Here is a 19,028-nt window from a genome sequence, read left to right on the forward strand (position 1 = left end):
AAAGAACATAAGCATGGTGCGGCGGGGCGCCCCCCAGAGGATGGCGACCTCCTGCCATGCTTACCGTGTTGGCACGGCCCTGCCAAAGAACGTTTGGTTACAAGGAATTCTTTAAGCTGTGATGGCTCAAAAAACAACATATTTTACTGATTGGTACCGGACCATACATTTACATGGGTACCGAAGAAGAAAAGTAGCCCCAATCTCAAGAACTCCTAACTTAAGCAGTAAAAACTGCCTACGTCTTTTCTGAGTCTCTTTAGATACATCTGGAAATATTGATATTTTAAGACCTATGAACTCTTTATCTCTGTTCTTAAAGAACATTTTCATAATCCATAATTTATCCAAAGTTAACGCAACAGTTGCCAATAAAGTAGAAGGAACTACCAAGTCAATGTCAGAAGACTCTAGGATAGCTGAAATATCCAAAGGAGGTTCAGCTTGGTGTGTTTTACTAAGCTTTACTGGTATGAAAAGTGTTGTAGATGACCCCCTTTATGCTGAATGTCACTGCCATATTTGTTTTGATAAGGTGAGATGCGATAGTGGGGATAAAATCCACTTAGAGAAAAACTTACACAAAACTACACTATTTTTCAATGTAGAACTTCCTGAAAGTCAGATATTGTGGATAGTAATGACATTTATTTTTTAAAATATAATTTTCACTTTTCTGCAGCTTGGGGTAATCTTGGAAATGTTCTCAAGAGCCAGGGCAAGATTTCCGAAGCTGAAATTGCCTATAGAAATGCCTTGTACTACCGCAGCAACATGGCTGATATGCTTTATAATCTGTAAGTATGTACAACTCGCTATGTTCTGAAATACGTTAGGGAGAAAAATGGGTTATTGACCGAGCTTCCAGAAAAGGGCTGTTACTTTGTTTGATTTATGTGATATTCCTTCTGCTAAGATCTCTAAATCATTATATGGACGTCATTTGTATTTGTTTATAGATTTTTAACTCGATGTTCAGAAGTTCATATAGGTCCTTTTTCTATAGAGGTTATGCTCCTAAATTACGAGCATAATCTATGCTCCAAAATAGATTATGCTCATAATTTAGGAGCATAAATTTAGAAGCATAACCTTTATAGAATAAAGCCCATAGTGCTAGTCTATTTTGGAGAGACATTGATCTTAGATTTGGGCCTGAGTTAGTGTGAGTAGACATTTTTTTAAAGATATAAAGCCTGATTTTTGCATATTTTATTTATTTATTTATTGCATTTGTATCCCACATTTTCCCACCTTTTTCCAGGCTCAATGTGGTTTACAATGTATAGTGGATTAGGAGATAGCAGTTAGTTAGATAAAGGATATATATCATAATCGAAATTTAAACAGTAGATTTAAGCAATAGACAATAATTTAAACAGTAGATAAAGTAGAAAACAATTTTGATAATAGGTAAGGTGGAGATGCCATAGGAGGTATCGTAATCGAGATTCAGACAAGTAGGTATAGGCAAAACAATGCTGATAATAGGTAACGTGACGATGCATTACATTTATAGTTGTTGATCTTGTTGGTATGCCTTGTTGAATAGTATGTGATCTAGATAGGAAAAAAACGATGTCCAAGTCAGGATGTTCACAATTTGCTGTGTAGTTTACAAAATGCTCACTGAGTGTGGAGCTTTTTGTAAAATATAAGGAAAAGTTCAGCCATTTTAAAGAAAAAGAAAAGCACATCAAAAGAACAGCATTGCTCAGTGCTTTGAACATCTAAGTAGTGGCTCTGTTACTTGTAAGCAGTTGATTTTGTCTGCAAGTGCTGAATTTCACAAAACTAGATGCTCAAGAGGAGCTAATATGGTGTTGAACTCTAAAATGTAGAGGCAGCCTATTTACAAAGCAGTGGTCAAATAATGCGACTGCGCTATTTTATCACAGAGAAAGACGATCCTATCCTGTGAATGATTTTGCATCGCAAACAGGAATGAGTTCCAGCTTTAGCAATGAGTAACAATGAGCCCTAGTTTGGGCCTCCTCCCTTTAAAAAAGGGAAGGGGGAGCACCCTGGTACTATAGTAGTGAGGGGTATATCCTCCCATTCACATGGTTTTAAAATGTATGTGTAAGTAAAAAAAAAAAAAAATTGCTTCAAACCCTTAAAAAAAATAAAATTTGCAATGCCCCTTAACACCCCCACACACACATACAAAAGTGCCTGGCAGTGCATTCCTTGAGTTTAGCGGGGGCCGGAATAACCTATAGTCACCTGCACCCTGGCAGTTCTGTTTTCAAAAATTATGCAGCTTGCCCCCCCCCCCCCCCCTCCCCGGCAGTAGTTTCTTCTTTCCCAGTACATGGTTGGACATCGGTTTGTTTTGGAATTTTGTTGTTAACTCTTTTCTATCTACACTTCTTCCCTTGGTTCATTAATCTCATCCCATGGCTTTTCCTACCACCTCTATGCTGATGACTCCCAAATCTACCTTTCTACCCCTGATATCTCACCTTGCATCCAAACCAAAGTTTCAGCGTGCTTGTCTGACATTGCTGCCTGGATGTCTCAACGCCACCTGAAATTAAATATGACCAAAACCGAGCTTCTCATTTTCCCCCCCAAACCCACCTCCCCGCTCCCCCCGTTTTCTATTTCTGTTGATGGCTCTCTCATTCTCCCTGTCTCCTCAGCTCGAAACCTTGGGGTCATCTTTGACTCTTCTCTCTCCTTCTCTGCTCATATCCAGCAGACCGCCAAGACCTGTCGTTTCTTTCTTTACAACATCCGTAAAATCCGCCCCTTTCTTTCCGAGCACTCTACCAAAACCCTCATCCACACCCTTGTCACCTCTCGTTTAGACTACTGCAATGTGCTTCTTGCTGGCCTCCCACTTAGTCACCTCTCCCCTCTCCAGTCGGTTCAAAACTCTGCTGCCCGTCTCATCTTCCGCCAGGGTCGCTTTACTCATACTACCCCTCTCCTCAAGACCCTTCACTGGCTCCCTATCCGTTTTCGCATCCTGTTCAAACTTCTTCTACTAACCTATAAATGTACTCACTCTGCTGCTCCCCAGTATCTCTCCACACTCGTCCTTCCCTACACCCCTTCCCGTGCACTCCGCTCCATGGATAAATCCTTCTTATCTGTTCCCTTCTCCAGTACTGCCAACTCCAGACTTCGCGCCTTCTGTCTCGCTGCACCCTACGCCTGGAATAAACTTCCTGAGCCCCTACGTCTTGCCCCATCCTTGGCCACCTTTAAATCTAGACTGAAAACCCACCTCTTTAACATTGCTTTTGACTCGTAACCACTTGTAACCACTCGCCTCCACCTACCCTCCTCTCTTCCTTCCCGTTCACATTAATTGATTTGATTACTTTATTTATTTTTTGTCTATTAGATTGTAAGCTCTTTGAGCAGGGACTGTCTTTCTTCTATGTTTGTACAGCGCTGCGTATGCCTTGTAGCGCTATAGAAATGCTAAATAGTAGTAGTAGTAGTAGTAACTCTATGGTTGTCTTTTGTTTGTTTGTTTGTTTGTTTGTTGTTTCTTATACCTTATAAAGAAAATATAAAGAGTCTATGATGGTGGATTTAAAAAACAAACACACACAAAACTTAAGACTCGCCTAGTCCAGTGGTTCTTAACCCAGTCCTTGAGGCATACCCAGCCAGTCAGGCTTTGAGGATATCCACAATGAATATGGATGAGAAAGATAGACTGCCTCCTTGGTGAGCAATGTCATGCATATTCATTGTGGATATTCTCAAAGTCTGACTGGCTGGGTATGCCTCAAGGACTGGGTTAAGAACCACTGAACTCGGCGAGTCTTAAGTTTTGTGTGTGTTTGTTTTTTAAATGAATATGTATGAGAAAGATAGACTGCCTCCTTGGTGAGCAATGTCATGCATAATCATTGTAGTATCCTGGCTTGGGTTGCCCCAAGAACTGGGTTGAGCTTCACCGAGCTAGTCTGCCCAGTTTACAGTTCCATCACTACTTCACAACTGGGGGGGACTCTCTGTGCCTATCCATGGCTTTTCCTGAATTCTGTTTACCTTTGTCTTCCCTCTGATGTTACTCCTATGCCTTTTGGGTTTCGGAGGTGGGATAGTGTGTGGGGATTCGTGTTACTTTGCTGATTGTTCATGAACCCCTCTCCTCAAGTCGCTTCACTGGCTCCCTGTCCATTTTCGCATCCTGTTCAAACTACTTCTACCAACCTATAAATGTACTCACTCTGCTGCTCCCCAGTATCTCTCCACACTCGTCCTTCCCTACACCCCTTCCCGTGCACTCCGTTCCCTGGATAAATACTTCTTATCGTTCCCTTCTCCGCTACTGCCAACTCCAGACTTTGCTCCTTCTGTCTTGCTGCGCCCTATGCCTGGAATAGACTTCCTGAGCCCCTACATCTTGCCCCATCCTTGACCATCTAGATTGAAAGCCCACCTCTTTAACATTGCTTTTGACTCGTAACCATTTGTGTCGACTTGCCTCCACCTACCCTCCTCTCCTCTTTCCTCTACACATTAATTGATTTGGTTGCTTTATTTTTTTGTCTACTAGATTGTAAGCTCTTTGAGCAGGGGCTGTCTTTCTTCTATGTTTGTGCAGCGCTGCGTACGCTTTGTAGCGCTATAGAAATGCTAAATAGTAGTACTAGTAGTAGAACTTATTGGGCTCATGCCTCCGTACAGACTGCACTGTTTCTGCATCTCATGCAGTATCTGTTCTCTGCCTGTTGACATGCTTTATTTACATCAGTGACAGGCATCCTACTTCAAGCAATATATGCTTATCATTTTTATATGCATTTTTTATTTATAGCACTCGCAGGTGTTTCGCTTCGAGGTTTTATGTAAAATGACCTTTTTAGAGGCTAAAATGTCACAGTGCACTCGAGTTCATTTCCTCGGTGGTTTTTTTTTTTTCTTCAGTTTTTGATTTAGTAAAGCCAGTAGATTTTTTTCAGTGCTCGTCACACCTCATTCATTTAATTCAGACCAGAACTGCTCACGTTTGAGTTGTGGAGAAGAATGTTAGTTGCTTTTGAAGAGTTTCTGAGCCTTCACTGGAAGTTTTTTTTTTTTTTAAATCTGTGAAATATCTGTTTCTTCCTTCTGTCTGAAAAACAGCTAGAAAAAAAATTGAATTCACTGCAAAAATATTGCTGTGGAACACGTAAACACTTGAGACTGACATAAACTTTACCGGTGCTTCACTTTAAAAAGTATCACATTGCGTGGAACAGTGAAACACTGTCACTTTTAAGTGACAGGGAAATCACAATGACGTGTGTTTTATTTTATCATCTTCCATCTGAAAGGACACATGCAAACATTTCATTTTGTTTGTGTCACAGCATGTGCTAAATTTTAGTGTGGGCTAAAATGGCAAACTGAAGCAAAAAAAAAAAAAAAAGTGAATGAAATTATATATGGAAATACGTGTTTTTTTTTCTCACGCACACCACCGGCAAGTATGATCATGCAGTCTAGAAAAGAAACCCACCAAAATCAAGGCAGTATGCTATGTTACTATGCTGAGACCCATCTATATAGTAACATAGTAGATGACGGCAGAAAAAGACCTGCACGGTCCACCCGGTCTGCCCAACAAGATAAACTCACATGTGCCATTTTTTGTGTATACCTTACCTTGATGTGTACCTGTCCTTTTCAGGGCACAGACCGTATAAGTCTGCCCAGCACTATCCCCGCCTCCCAACCACCAGTCCCGCCTCCCACCACCGGCTCTGGCACAGACCGCATAAGGCTGCCCAGCACCATCCCCGCCTCCCGCCACCGGCTCTGCCACCCAATATAGACCTTCTTCAAATATATCGGTCTCAGAACTGTTCTAATTCATTAAACAATATTCCTCCCCTACATGTATTTCCCATATATCTTGACAGGGGTAATGCTGAGACTAATTCAGTCGAGCTGGCGCTAGAACGGCATAAAGGGGGAGGCCCTTGACACAGCCCAACAAGCGAAACATGCATGTCGGACAGCTTCGAGCCCCCAGTCCGAATGTCTTTGAGATAAGTGTCTGAGATACTAAAAATGTATTAAAATGATTAACTGAAGCCAATGAGGAGTTTGGTGCTAGAGAAATTGCCATAAAACATATTTTGGACAATTATGCACCGCTGAGGCAAGATTGGAAAGTGGAATAAAAATATTTGTGATAATATATGGGAAATACATGTAGGGGAGGAATATTGTTTAATGAATAAGAACAGTTCTAAGACCGATATATTTGAAGAAGGTCTAAAAAAGAAAAGCAGGATGAAGAAAAATAAAAGTAGGGACGAATGAATAGCCTTGCCAATATGTCCGCAGAGAACTCAAGAGTTTGATGGTCCTGTGCTCCATTGTTGGAACAAACTGGATAGGCCTTTAATAAAGAAACTTGCCATATCTACTTCTTTAGGTATCTTAGACCAGTCGCAAACATATTTCTTTTGGCCAAGGCTGTTGGGTGGATGGTTTGTCACAGATTCAGCTTTTTATAGATTACAGCGGTTTATTGAATTTATGTCGGCTTGAATTTTGGAGAGACCAAGAATTCCCAACCCTTGTGGTGGCAGAATGTGACGGCTTCATCCAAGAGGCAGATAAAGGCAATGCATCCTGCCCTGGTTTGTTCAATCTAGTATCCACATTTGACGTAGTAAATTGCAGGTATTTTGATTAATCATTTGGAGGAGGTGGGAAGTCTGGGGTTAGCTCTTGACCCCTAAAACTACTTGCTGAGTACTATCATTCATTTATCTTCAGTTAAGTCTGTCTTTTTGGGTAATGTGAAGAGCTGTTTGTTTTTTGTCATTGTTTAATTTTAATTGTAGGTCATTAGCAAATGTTAAGCACTGTGGTGTGTTTATTTTTTTATTTTTATTTTTTGCTGTTATCTGCCAGTGTGTGCTAATTGGATGAGATTAATGTTGTTCTGCGCTTTCTCATCGGTCACTTGCAATTGCCTCTGGTCATGGGTGAGTTGGTTGACACTTTAAAGACCTGGCTCTTCTGCAGGCTTATAATAGGCACGTGTAGGGTTGATTTAGGCTTTTTACTTTTTGATAATTATATTTTCTCTGTTTTTTGCAAACATAAAATTTTGAAAAATTGCATATTTTTGTTGCTGATCACCTAGCACACTTGTGACCTATAACAAGTAAACATTTTATATAAGGACACAAAAGAACCAAATTGCATAGATGTTGCCGTTGTAACAGATGGAAATGTAGTTAATATGGTATAGGGGGAGGGGATATAAATTCAAAATCCAAACTATCTAGCCACAGCTGTACCAGAATTTGACTAAACTGGAAACTCAAAGGATTTAGAAGAAACCTGTTGGACTTTAAAGAAAAATCCAAAAATATATAACTGACTTTGTTCTGTATTGGCTTTGAAAGGGTATCCTACTGGTGTTAAGTAAGCTTAATCATATACTACATTACTGTGTGTATGATGAGAGTATGTTGCATTTTTTGTGTTGTGCAAGGTCACTTTTGGGAACATTAATCATGTCACCATAAGATCTATAGCACAGTCATAAGTACATAAGTAATGCCATACTGGGAAAAGACCAAGGGTCCATCGAGCCCAGCATCCTGTCCACGACAGCGGCCAATCCAGGCCAAGGGCACCTTGCAAGCTTCCCAAACGTACAAACATTCTATACATGTTATTCCTGGAATTTTGGAGTTTTCCAAGTCCGTTTAGTAGCGGTTTATGGACTTGTCCTTTAGGAAACCGTCCGACCCCTTTTTAAACTCTGCTAAGCTAACCGCCTTCACCACTTTCTCCGGCAACGAATTCCAGAGTTTAATTACACGTTGGGTGAAGAAAAATTTTCTCCGATTTGTTTTAAATTTGCTACACTGTAGTTTAATCGCATGCCCCCTAGTCCTAGTATTTTTGGAAAGCGTGAACAGATGCTTCACATCCACCTGTTCCACTCCACTCATTATTTTATATACCTCTATCATGTCTCCCCTCAGCCGTCTCTTCTCCAAGCTGTATAGCCCTTGCCTCCTTAGTCTTTCTTCATAGGGAAGTCGTCCCATCCCCGCTATCATTTTAGTCGCCCTTCGCTGCACCTTTTCCAATTCTACTATATCCTTCTTGAGATGCAGCGACCAGAATTGAACACAATACTCAAGGTGCGGTCGCACCATGGAGCGATACAACGGCATTATAACATCCTCACACCTGTTTTCCATACCCTTTCCTGATAATACCCAACATTCTATTCGCTTTCTTAGCCGCAGCAGCACACTGAGCAGAAGGTTTCAGTGTGTTATCAACGACGACACCCAGATCCCTTTCTTGGTCAATGGAGACATGCATAAATTTGCGATCAGTGGCCTACAGTCCAGTACTTCTTGTAAAATCTGGCCAAATAACTATTTCAGTTACTTACTGAACATGCTGAAAATGTGCATTTTGTTAACCTCTTTCCTATTGATGTGTCCCGAAGCCTGTAGATTAGATTAATTCTGCTTTCCAACTATGAGAATGGTTTTCAAGGACATTGCATAGCTTTCCTTTCGGTTTTAAGGAACCCCAGTACAATGCTCTCTGTTTTTGAGCGGATTACGTAAACTTTGTTGACATCCACAGTAAACTTTTTCTTTCTGTTGTATTTTTCTTCTAGTGGGCTACTGCTGCAAGAAAATAGCAGGTTTTCAGAAGCTCTACGCTACTATAAGTTGGCAGTTGGTAGCAGGCCTACATTAGCATGTAAGTAATTCATTGTTTTTAACTTTTAGACATGACACTACCACCCTATTATCAGCTTCAGTGACACTGTTGTGTTGAGTTGCTGTTTTTGCTAATTTCACACAAAAAAAACCAACCTGAAATACTTTCAGGAATTTGGCATGCAAAAGTCAATCTCAATATATGCAGTTGATATCATTTATTTAAAAATAGTCTTCATATTGATGGCCTTTATTTATTTATTTGTAGCATTTGTATCCCACATTTTTCCACCGATTTGCAGGCTCAATGTAGCTTACATTTACCGTAATGGCGATTGCCATTTCCGGATAACAGAATTACAGTTGGTGTTGCGTTAACGTACATACATACATGGTAACATACATGGAACATAACATATATGGAACAGATCATGATGTATTTGTATATCATGTGTATACATATATGGTAGAACAGAATACATTATGGTATCGCATGAAGGTACCTAAGTAATACATTGGATTGTAGCATACATTAGGTCATCGACTATAGAGAGGCCCTATTCGAACTACGGTTTAATGGGTAATGCTTGATCATTAATAGAAAAGGGGTTAATCAGTCATGTGGTAAGATTCCGGTTTTGTGTAGATCGTATTTAGTGTTATTGTTTAGTATTTAAGATGGATGTTTATGGTATGCCTTCTTGAAGAGATCTGCACCTAACATAACATTCACACTTTTCCATTCACATTTGTGTTTTTTTTTCCCCTGCAGCTGCATATTTAAACACAGGTATAATTTTAATGAATCAGGGAAAGAACGAAGAGGCTCGAAGAACTTTTTTGAAGTGCTCAGAAATTCCTGATGAAAACTTGAAAGATCCTCATGCTCATAAGAGTTCAGTTACCAGCTGCCTGTACAATTTGGGGAAACTTTTTCATGAGCAAGGACAATATGAGGTAAGGTACCTTTCTCTTATACTTCTAGTACAGAGCTCTGGAAACCATATTTTGTGCTGTAGAAAACTGAACTCTTTGTAAGTTTATTTATTTATTCATACTTGTATTCGACAATTATCCAAAAACGAGTTTCGATTCAATGTGGCTTACATTTAACAGTTGTTAGAGAGTACATTGATTCAGTTACTTTAAAACGTGTTGTAAAATGTTGTGTTTTACAGTGGTTGGCGAGATAACTATTAGTGCTTATGGAATAGTCATTGGGTTTCTTGAGAAGATGCATCTTTAGTGCATTTCTTAAATTAAAAGATGTGTTATAGTTAGTGGTTGTGTTGTGTATTGTTGTTCGAGAATGATTAGTGCATATTCATAGAATTTCCTGAAGAGGTAGGTATTTAGGTCTTTTCTGAATTGGAGGTAGTTCATGATGCTTCTTATGACTATGAGAATTCAGTTACACCATTTTGAGCCCAGGTAGCTAAATCCCGCTGTGTAGATGGACTTGTATAGTATGTTTTTGCAGTTGGGCAGGTGAAGTAGTAGGTAACCTCTGGTTCCTGGGTTTGCATTTCTTGGTGATAGTTTGATCATGTCTAGCATGTAGTCCGGTGACATGCCAAACAGTATTCTGAAGATGATTGTGCTGTTTTGAGAAGTAGTCTGGCCTTGATCGGGAGCCAATGTAGGAAGTTGTGCCACTTTGGCAAAATTAAAAGGTAGGGTACAACACAGGGGCTTTTGAGACCACATAGATCCCTTCCCGAAGGAAGAACACTTGTGTAGTTAAATAATTTAGGAAGTTCAACTGTAAATATATTCAGTAGGTGGCAGATGGAGGTTGGATTATCAGTGTCAGCTAAAGTGTGGACTTTGGAGGCCATAAACATTGTCAGCAGGGTATAAAGATAGAACCTCATCAAGACTTTGAAACAGGAACAGGCGGTGTTAAAGTCTGCCATAATAAATTATGAACTCATTATTGTAGGTTGGCCATCCTGTCCTCTGGGGACTAACACAAGTTGATGACTAAGTCTTATAGATAGGAGAAGGGATATGTCTCAGGATTGCTGGCATTTACACTGGAAATAGTGTATCCTGTTCCTATAGAGTTGTCAATTTGTGTATGTATATTTCATGGTTGAAAGCCATATATTTCTTACTACTAGAGCAGGGGTGGGCAATTACGGTCCTTGAAGATCACAACCCAGTCATATTTTCAAAATTTCCACAATGGACGCATGCATTGTTTGCATACAAAGGAAGCAGTTGTGGAAAGCTTGAAAGCCTCACTGGGTTGTGACCCTCGGACCATGGTTGCCCATCCCTGTACTAGAAAGTAGCATATTTGTTGGTCGTCTTGCCTGGTTAAATAGGTTGGTATAGATGAGAAGATTGGATTCAAAGGTTGTTTGGAGCCTATGTGGATTAGTAAACACAGACTGAAGTGTTGAAGTGCTTGATGTCTGAAAGTCACCACCGAGGTCGTAAAAATAGTGATTAGATTACTGCTAGATGTTATAAATACGTTAAGGGAAATTCTATAAAGGGTGCCTAAATATAAGCGCCCAATTGTGTACATTAATTTCTAGAATAGACTCACGGGATATTCTATATATGACACCTAAATTATTGATGCTGAAATTAGTTCTGACTAAGCGTATTCTATAATTGGCACCTTGATTTAGGCGCCGAATATAGAATACACTTAGTTGATATCTCAGCGCCTAAAACTATGCACATCCATTTGCATCAACGAAAATGTGGTGTAAATCCTGACGTGTACATTTATGCACACTGGGCCATATTCTATAACTATGCACGTAAATTTTGAAACGCCCATGTCTCCGCCCATAACCATGCCCCTTTTTGCCTGTGTAACTTTGTTACAGAATACGCTGAGCGAGTTGTGCGTGTAAATTATAATTAGTGCCAATTAGTGCTCATTGCTTGTTAAGTGCTGTTATCAGCGCTCGTTAGCTTGTTAAGCATAAGTTATAGAGTCCGCTTGAATTTCGGCACAGATCTCTAGGCACACTATATAAAATCTGGGAGTTAATGTGTGTGATTGATGTCAGAAATTGACATTTACTGCTGTATGTGCTAGGATCTGTTTTTTTAAAATTGGCACATTAGTTACATAGCATCTAACAGCAAACGGGCTGTACCAGTGAGTGAAGCTTGAGCTTTTCATGGGCGTTCTCTCTAGCAATGTACGCATCTTACAGAATAGTATCAAATGCGCTCATTGCAATGCAGATTAGATGAGCTAGCTTATGCCTGCCACTGGCCTGGCGTAAGCCGTGATGCTTAAGTTTCAGAGAGCCATTATAGAACTAGTACTACTACTACTACTTAACATTTCTAGAGCGCTACTAGGGTTACGCAGCGCTGTACAATTTAACAAAGAGAGACAGTCCCTGCTCAAAGAGCTTACAATCTAATAGATAAGAGTGAGACAAATATAGGACAATCAAGCCATTGTGACATCACTGATGAGGTTGGCTCTTAGGCATTGGAGGAATGAGGCATTATGACATCACAATCTCAGCTCTGGTTAAATCACTGCTATATGTAATACTACTACTACTACTTAACATTTCTAGAGCGCTACCAGGGTTACGCAGTGCTGTACAATTTAACATAGAGGGACAGTCCCTGCTCAAAGAGCTTACAATCTAATAGATAAGAGTGAGACAAATATAGGACAATCAAGCCATTGTGACATCACTGATGAGGTTGGCTCTTAGGCATTGGAGGAATGAGGCATTATGACATCACAATCTCAGCTCTGGTTAAATCACTGCTATATGTAATACTACTACTACTACTTAACATTTCTAGAGCGCTACTAGGGTTACGCAGCGCTGTACAATTTAACAAAGAGAGACAGTCCCTGCTTAAAGAGCTTACAATCTAATAGACAAGTGAACGGTCGGTCCGATAGGGGCAGTCAAATTGGGGCAGTCTGGATTCACTGAACGGTAAGGGTTAGGTGCCGAACGCAGCATTGAAGAGGTGGGCTTTAAGCAAAGACTTGAAGACGGGCAGGGAGGGGGCTTGGCGTAAGGGCTCAGGAATGTTGTTCCAAGCATAGGGTGAGAACTAGTACTAAATATGCTTCTTTGTTACGCCTGTATTTAGGTAGAATTGGCTCCATTATTTTTTGGATGTCGCTCATCCTTCACCAGTTATAATTTGATTAATTCAGAGTTGCAGTTGGTTGAGCTCCTTTGCTGAGTGAGTAAGCATAATACCCTGAAGCAGATAACCGAGGCCATATTTAAACCTGTTTACTGTATAGGAAGTTTTCTCGTGACTAGAGCATCCTGCAACCGTGTTTGGATTAGATGTATTGATTTAATATACTGCATTTATAACTTACTACTACTACTTATCATTTCTATAGCGCTACAAGGCATATGCAGCGCTGTACACCATACACAAAAGACAGTCCCTGCTCAAAGAGCTCACAATCTAGATAAGACAGGTAAACAGACAAAACAATAAGGGTAAGGGAATACAGACAGAACAATTAAGGGTAAGGGAATAAAGAGGCGAGGATAATGGACAGGGCAAGTGAGTTAGGAGTCAAAAGCAGTGGTAAAGAGGTGGGCTTTGAGTTTGGACTTGAAAACAGCTAGAGACGGGGCAAGACGTACAGGCTCAGGATGTTTATTCCAGGCGTGAGGTGCAGCAAGATAAAAGGAATGGAGTCTTGAATTAGCAGTAGAGGAGAAAGGGACAGATAGGAGAGATTTATCTACAGAACGGAGTACTCGAGAGGGGACGTAGGGAGAGACAAGAATGGAGAGGTACTGGGGAGCGGCAGAGTGAATGCACTTATAGGTTAATAGGAGAAGTTTGAATAGAATACGGAAACGGATAGGGAGCCAGTGAAGTGACTTAAGAAGAGGGCTAATGTGAGCATAGCGACTCTGGCGGAAAATGAGTCGCGCAGCAGAGTTTTGGACTGATTGAAGACGAGAGAGATGGCTAAGAGGGAGGCCGGTAAGAAGCAGGTTACAATAATCAAGACGAGAGGTGATAAGAGTGTGGATAAGGGTTCTGGTAGAGTGCTCAGAGATGAAGGGACGGATTTTGCTAATGTTGTAGAGAAAGAAACAAAAAGTGAGGAGAGTAGATGAGGATACCAACGAATGTATATTTATTTAAAAATTAAAATTAAAAAAATGACACTGTGCATAATTTTTAAATAAATATACATTCGTTGGTATCCTCATCTACTCTCCTCACTTTTTGTTTGTACATCCCACGGTTTCGTGAGGGTTTTACCTCCTTTTTGTTTTTGTTTTGTAGAGAAAGAAACGACAGGTTTTGGCAATCTGCTGAATGTGAGCAGAGAAGGAGAGAGAGGAGTCAAAGATGACCCCAAGGTTACGAGCAGATGAGACAGGAAGAATGAGTGCGCCGTCCACCGAAATAGAGAAAGGGGGGAAACTTAGAGCCCCGTTTACTAAGCCGCGCTAGAGACATGTTAATGTTTTTAGCACGTGCTAACCATTAGCGTGTGCTGTGTAAGCACTCACAATATTCCTATTAGCACCTACACAGCGCACACTAATTTTGTGCACGAGCTAAAAACGCTAGCGCACCCTAGTAAACAGGGCCCATAGGGGTATGTTTACTAAGGTGCATTCTAACGCGCCTTTAAATTTAAGCGCATTAAACACTAATTTTCCTATACATTTCTATGGGCGCATTAGCGTTTAATGCACGTAAACCATTTACGCACGTTAAAAATGCTGATGCACCCATAGCGCAGCTTAGTAAACATAGGCGCTAGTGTTTAAAGCGATAAGTGTGATGGTTTTCTTGATAGCTAGCAAAGGGAGGAGTGTTGATTCATTTGCATGAAAGTTGTAGGCAAACTGATACCATAATATTAACATCATTCCTCCCTCACCTTTTTCTTGTTTGCCCTCTTTTTTTGTAAATAGGATGCCCTTGCCGTGTACAAGGAAGCAATAAAGAAAATGCCAAGGCAGTTTGCACCGCAGAGTTTATACAACATGATGGGTAAGTTCGTCATTAATCTTTTTGATAGACATTCGAGGGGGTCTGCTTTAAAGAAGTGTGCTCCTTCTCAGTGCAAGTGGAGTATAATGAAACTAAAACGATTTGTTAATGAAGCTAATGAAAAATTCCACCAGCTGCCTTGGTTACAGGTTTTGAAAATAAGGGAAAGTAGTAAAACAGCTGAGGATTTCAAAATGTACTTCATGGTCTTAATTTGATGGAACATTGATCACTTAATGAATTTAACGTAGTTGGCCTGCTGTAGAATTCTATTAACCATTCGTATTTATGAGAGAGGGATGCAGTTCTTAAAATATTTGCATTATTGTACCTGCAAGCAGATTTTTCAAAGGCAAATGTTTTTTGAATTTCCTTTTTGAAAATGTAAGGGCAGACTGATCCATTGTGGTCCATTGTGCACTTTTCACCTGCTTTGGGGAATGAAAATCCTTCAGGCACTCCTCCAGACAGAACACTAACTGGCCATTAATACTTTTCCTCCATGAACTGAAGCAGGGGCGTAGCCAGATCTCGCACTGGGAGGGGGCCAGAGCCCGAGGTGGGGGGGGGAAATTTTGGTCTGCCGCCTTGCTGCCGCCCTGCCGCTCCCTACGCACTGCTGCAGCAAATACCTTGGCTGGCGGGGGTCTTCTCCAGTGCCGGTCTCTGGCGTCGCCACGTTCCTCCTCATGTCCTGTGCGTTCCTTTTAGTGAAACTGTCAATTTCACTAAAAGGAGCGTGCAGGACGTGAGGGGGAAGACAGAGCAGGGCAGGCAATGTGGCGACGCCGGAGACTGGCGCTGGCAAGACTTCAGCTGGCAGGGGTTGAGGACCCCTGGCAGCAAAACCAGGGGCCCAGAGGAAATTTGAGGGAGCCCAGGCCTCTGTGGCCCCACGTAACTACACCACTGGATTGAAGACCTTCAACCCAAATAATCCAGGTTGGCGGACCTGTTTTAGCTTCACACTTTTGACTCTACTCAAAGGCTACAAGTACCATATGTTAATAGATGCTACATTTATATTTATTTCTGCAATAAAAATAGTGCAGTGGGCCGCAAGGGACCAGCCTGAGGTCCGCAAGTTCTGTTCCCTAGAAATAAGCTATTAAATTAAATGAATTTCTGTTCTGACTGGACTGTTGCCCTTTTAAATAAAATTGATTACACAAGAGTTTTCTTTGTACTAGTTTCCCTCCTGGCATTCTCAAAAAGAAGTGAAGTACATAAACGTTGCGGGCACATCTCATTAAAACATGGATTATGGAAAGAAGGAGAACAGAAACCTCAGGGGCTGAAATCAATAGAGGTGTAGTGAGGACAACATAGGAGGTCCAGAGAGTCACTTCGGTTTATTCATTAGCCTTAAAGAAGGTACCACGTCACAAAAGGGGAGAACAGATTCGACACAGCCATGTTTCAAGCGTAGATGCCTGCATCAGAAGTCCAGTGGTCTGACTGTTAGTGAATTTCAAACTAGGTGTCACTTCCAGAACTAAAGGGCACGTCTCAAGACGCTTGGATGCTGTTTTTCGGCAAACTCTGTGCCTCTTCCTTGGTATTTGTTAACGGACTTGGCCTGGGACAGATGAAGAAATTGCGCTTGGTCAGTCTTGTGCTTTGGAGAACTTACAAACGTTGGAAACTCGTGAGCAGTAATCCCAAGAGTGATTGGTACACCAGAAAATTTGCTGTTGTCATGTTCCTTAAAAACAAAAATGTTGAGGTTCTGTAGCAGAATATCTGGCCCACTCTCTGACTTAAAATCTCCCTTGATTCCCCCCCCCCCCCCCCATTTTTTGCATGTATGTTACACTTAGTGGTTTGTGATTCAGCCTTAGTCCTGTTGTTTGTCTGTGAGGGCTAGCTTTGTATCCTGCTTGTGTCTATCCTGGTTGTCTTCAGCTCCAGTCCCCTGCCTGCTCGTCTCTGCTTTGTTTGCTTTCAGCTCCCGTTCCTGCCAAGTTTGTTCCAGCATCCTAAATCCTGTTCCCGTCCAGCTTGTTCGAATATCCTGAATGATCTTTAAACAAAATGTAATATTAAACAAAGGAAACCTGAGTAAATATGACAGTCTTAAATTATTACTTCATTTATTTAATGAACAAATTTATCTAAACATTTGTATCGCCCATGCGAGAAAGTAACTTCCCCCCTTAAACTGGTTGCACCAACTTTAGCAGCACTAATTGCAACCAAATGCTTCTTATAATTTGATATCGATCTTTTTCATTGCTATTGAGGAATCTTAACCTACTCTTCTTTGCTTTAATTCAGACACATTCATAGGTTTTCATACAAGAACTGTTCATTTCAGGTCCTGTCACAGCATTTCCATTGGGTTCTCAAGCCAGGACTTTGAATAAGCCAATCCAAAACTTTGCATTTGTCTTCTCAGCCATTCAGATGCACACTTGCTTTTGTGTTTTGGGTCATTGTCGTTATGCTTCAGCTCCAGCTCATGGACAGGTGACCAGACACTCTTCTTAAGAATTTTCTGGTCTAGTTCAGAATTCATGGTTTCTTCAATAATGGCAGGTTTTTCAGGTCCTGTGGCAGTAAAGTATCCCCACACCATGACTCTACCACCACCATGTTTGACTGTTGATATATTTTAATGTGGAATGCTGTATGCTAGCACAACTTCAGTCACCCATCTTAATTTGTGCTTGGCTAAGATATCTCTTTGGCTTAAGGCCAATCGCTTCTTCTTAAATGAAGCAAAATGCAGATCTATTCCCTTCCCGTACTGTCGTGATCTACACATTTCTGCACCCACACTAGGTGATTTGTCTCTACCTTTTAAGGACACTATCCAGCTTATAATTGAAAAAGAAAAACGCCTATATTGCGACCCAAATCGGGAGATAGACGTTTATCTCAGAAAAACGAATAAAGCAGTATAATCGAAAGCCGAATTTGGACGTTTTCAACTGCACTCCGTCGCGGATGCGGACAAAGTTGATGGGGGCGTGTCGAAGGCGTGGTGAAGGCGGAACTGGGGCGTGGTTATCGGGCGATCAGAGATGGGCGCCTTTCGCCGATAATGGAAGAAAAATATGCGTTTTTAGCGAGAATTTAGGGCACTTTTCCTGGACCCTGTTTTTCCACGAATAAGGCCCCAAAAAGTGCCCTAAATGACCAGATGACCACTGGAGGGAATCGGGGATGACCTCCCCTGACTCCCCCAGTGGTCACAAACCCCCTCCCACCACAAAATATGCCGTTTCACAACTTTTTATTTTCACCCTCAAATGTCATACCCACCTCCCTGGCAGCAGTATGCAGGTCCCTGGAGCAGTTATTAGGGGGTGCAGTGGACTTCAGGCAGGTGGACCCAGGCCCATCCCCCCCCACCTGTTACACTTGTGCTGGTAAATGGGAGCCCTCCAAACCGCCCCCCAAACCCACTGTACCCACATGTAGGTGCCCCCCTTCACCCCTTAGGGCTATAGTAATGGTGTAGACTTGTGGGCGGTGGGTTTTGAGGGGGATTTGAGGGGCTCAACACCCAAGGGAAGGGTGCTATGCACCTGGGAGCTCTTTTACCTTTTTTTTTTTTTGTTTTTGTAAAAGTGCCCCCTAGGGTGCCCGGTTGGTGTCCTGGCATGTGAGGGGGGCCAGTGCACTACGACTCCTGGCCCCTCCCACGAACAAATGCCTTGGATTTATTCGGTTTTGAGCTGGGCGCTTTCATTTTCCATTATCACTGAAAACAAAAACGCCCAGCTCACAAATTGTCGAATAAAACATGGACGTCTATTGTTTTTCGAAAATACGGTTCGGTCCGCCCCTTCACGGACCCGTTCTCGGAGATAAACGCCCATGGAGATAGACGTTTTCGTTCAATTATGCCCCTCTACAAAACTTTTAGGTGTTACTTTTGATGCTGATCTCACATTCAAGTCACAAATCGATTCAGTTATTCGATCTTCATTCTTTGCTGTTCCTAGAATTTGTTCAGTAAGTCCATTTGTTCCAGCTTCTTCTCTATGATCTTTGATTCTTTGATTAGTTATCTCTCACCTGGATTTCTGTAATTCTTTTTATGCTGGTCTTCATTTACACTCTTTCAAACTTCTACAGTTAATCCAATCCACAGCTGTCAAACTTCTATATAACGTACATAGATTCGATCACGTCACTCCACTACTGATCGCTGAACATTGAATTCCATTATCTGTACATATCAAATTCAAAAATTCTCACTTTAGTATACAAGACTAAGTTACGCTGTGATCCACCTTGTCTTTTCAACTTCCTCATTCCGTACACCCCTTTGCGTTTCCTTTGTTCTGCTGACCAAAATCTGCTCACTCGGCCCTCCCATATGCAACTCTGTCTAACAACCACCCGTGAAACTGC

The 19,028-nt window shown here is 41.4% G+C and overlaps 1 protein-coding gene across 1 annotated transcript in view; it reads left to right on the top strand.

Moving 5' to 3' along the window:
- TMTC2 (transmembrane O-mannosyltransferase targeting cadherins 2) overlaps positions 1 to 19,028 on the top strand; it is a 312,659-nt gene that overhangs the window by 169,753 nt on the left and 123,878 nt on the right. The window contains exons 4-7 of the mRNA XM_030214877.1: positions 683 to 797; positions 8,624 to 8,709; positions 9,442 to 9,626; positions 14,585 to 14,663. Of these exons, the coding sequence (XP_030070737.1) occupies positions 683 to 797; positions 8,624 to 8,709; positions 9,442 to 9,626; positions 14,585 to 14,663 (465 nt within the window). The remainder of the gene's footprint in view (positions 1 to 682; positions 798 to 8,623; positions 8,710 to 9,441; positions 9,627 to 14,584; positions 14,664 to 19,028) is intronic.

Source organism: Microcaecilia unicolor, chromosome 9 (genome assembly GCF_901765095.1).
Source record: "Microcaecilia unicolor chromosome 9, aMicUni1.1, whole genome shotgun sequence".
Classification (NCBI taxonomy): domain Eukaryota; kingdom Metazoa; phylum Chordata; class Amphibia; order Gymnophiona; family Siphonopidae; genus Microcaecilia; species Microcaecilia unicolor.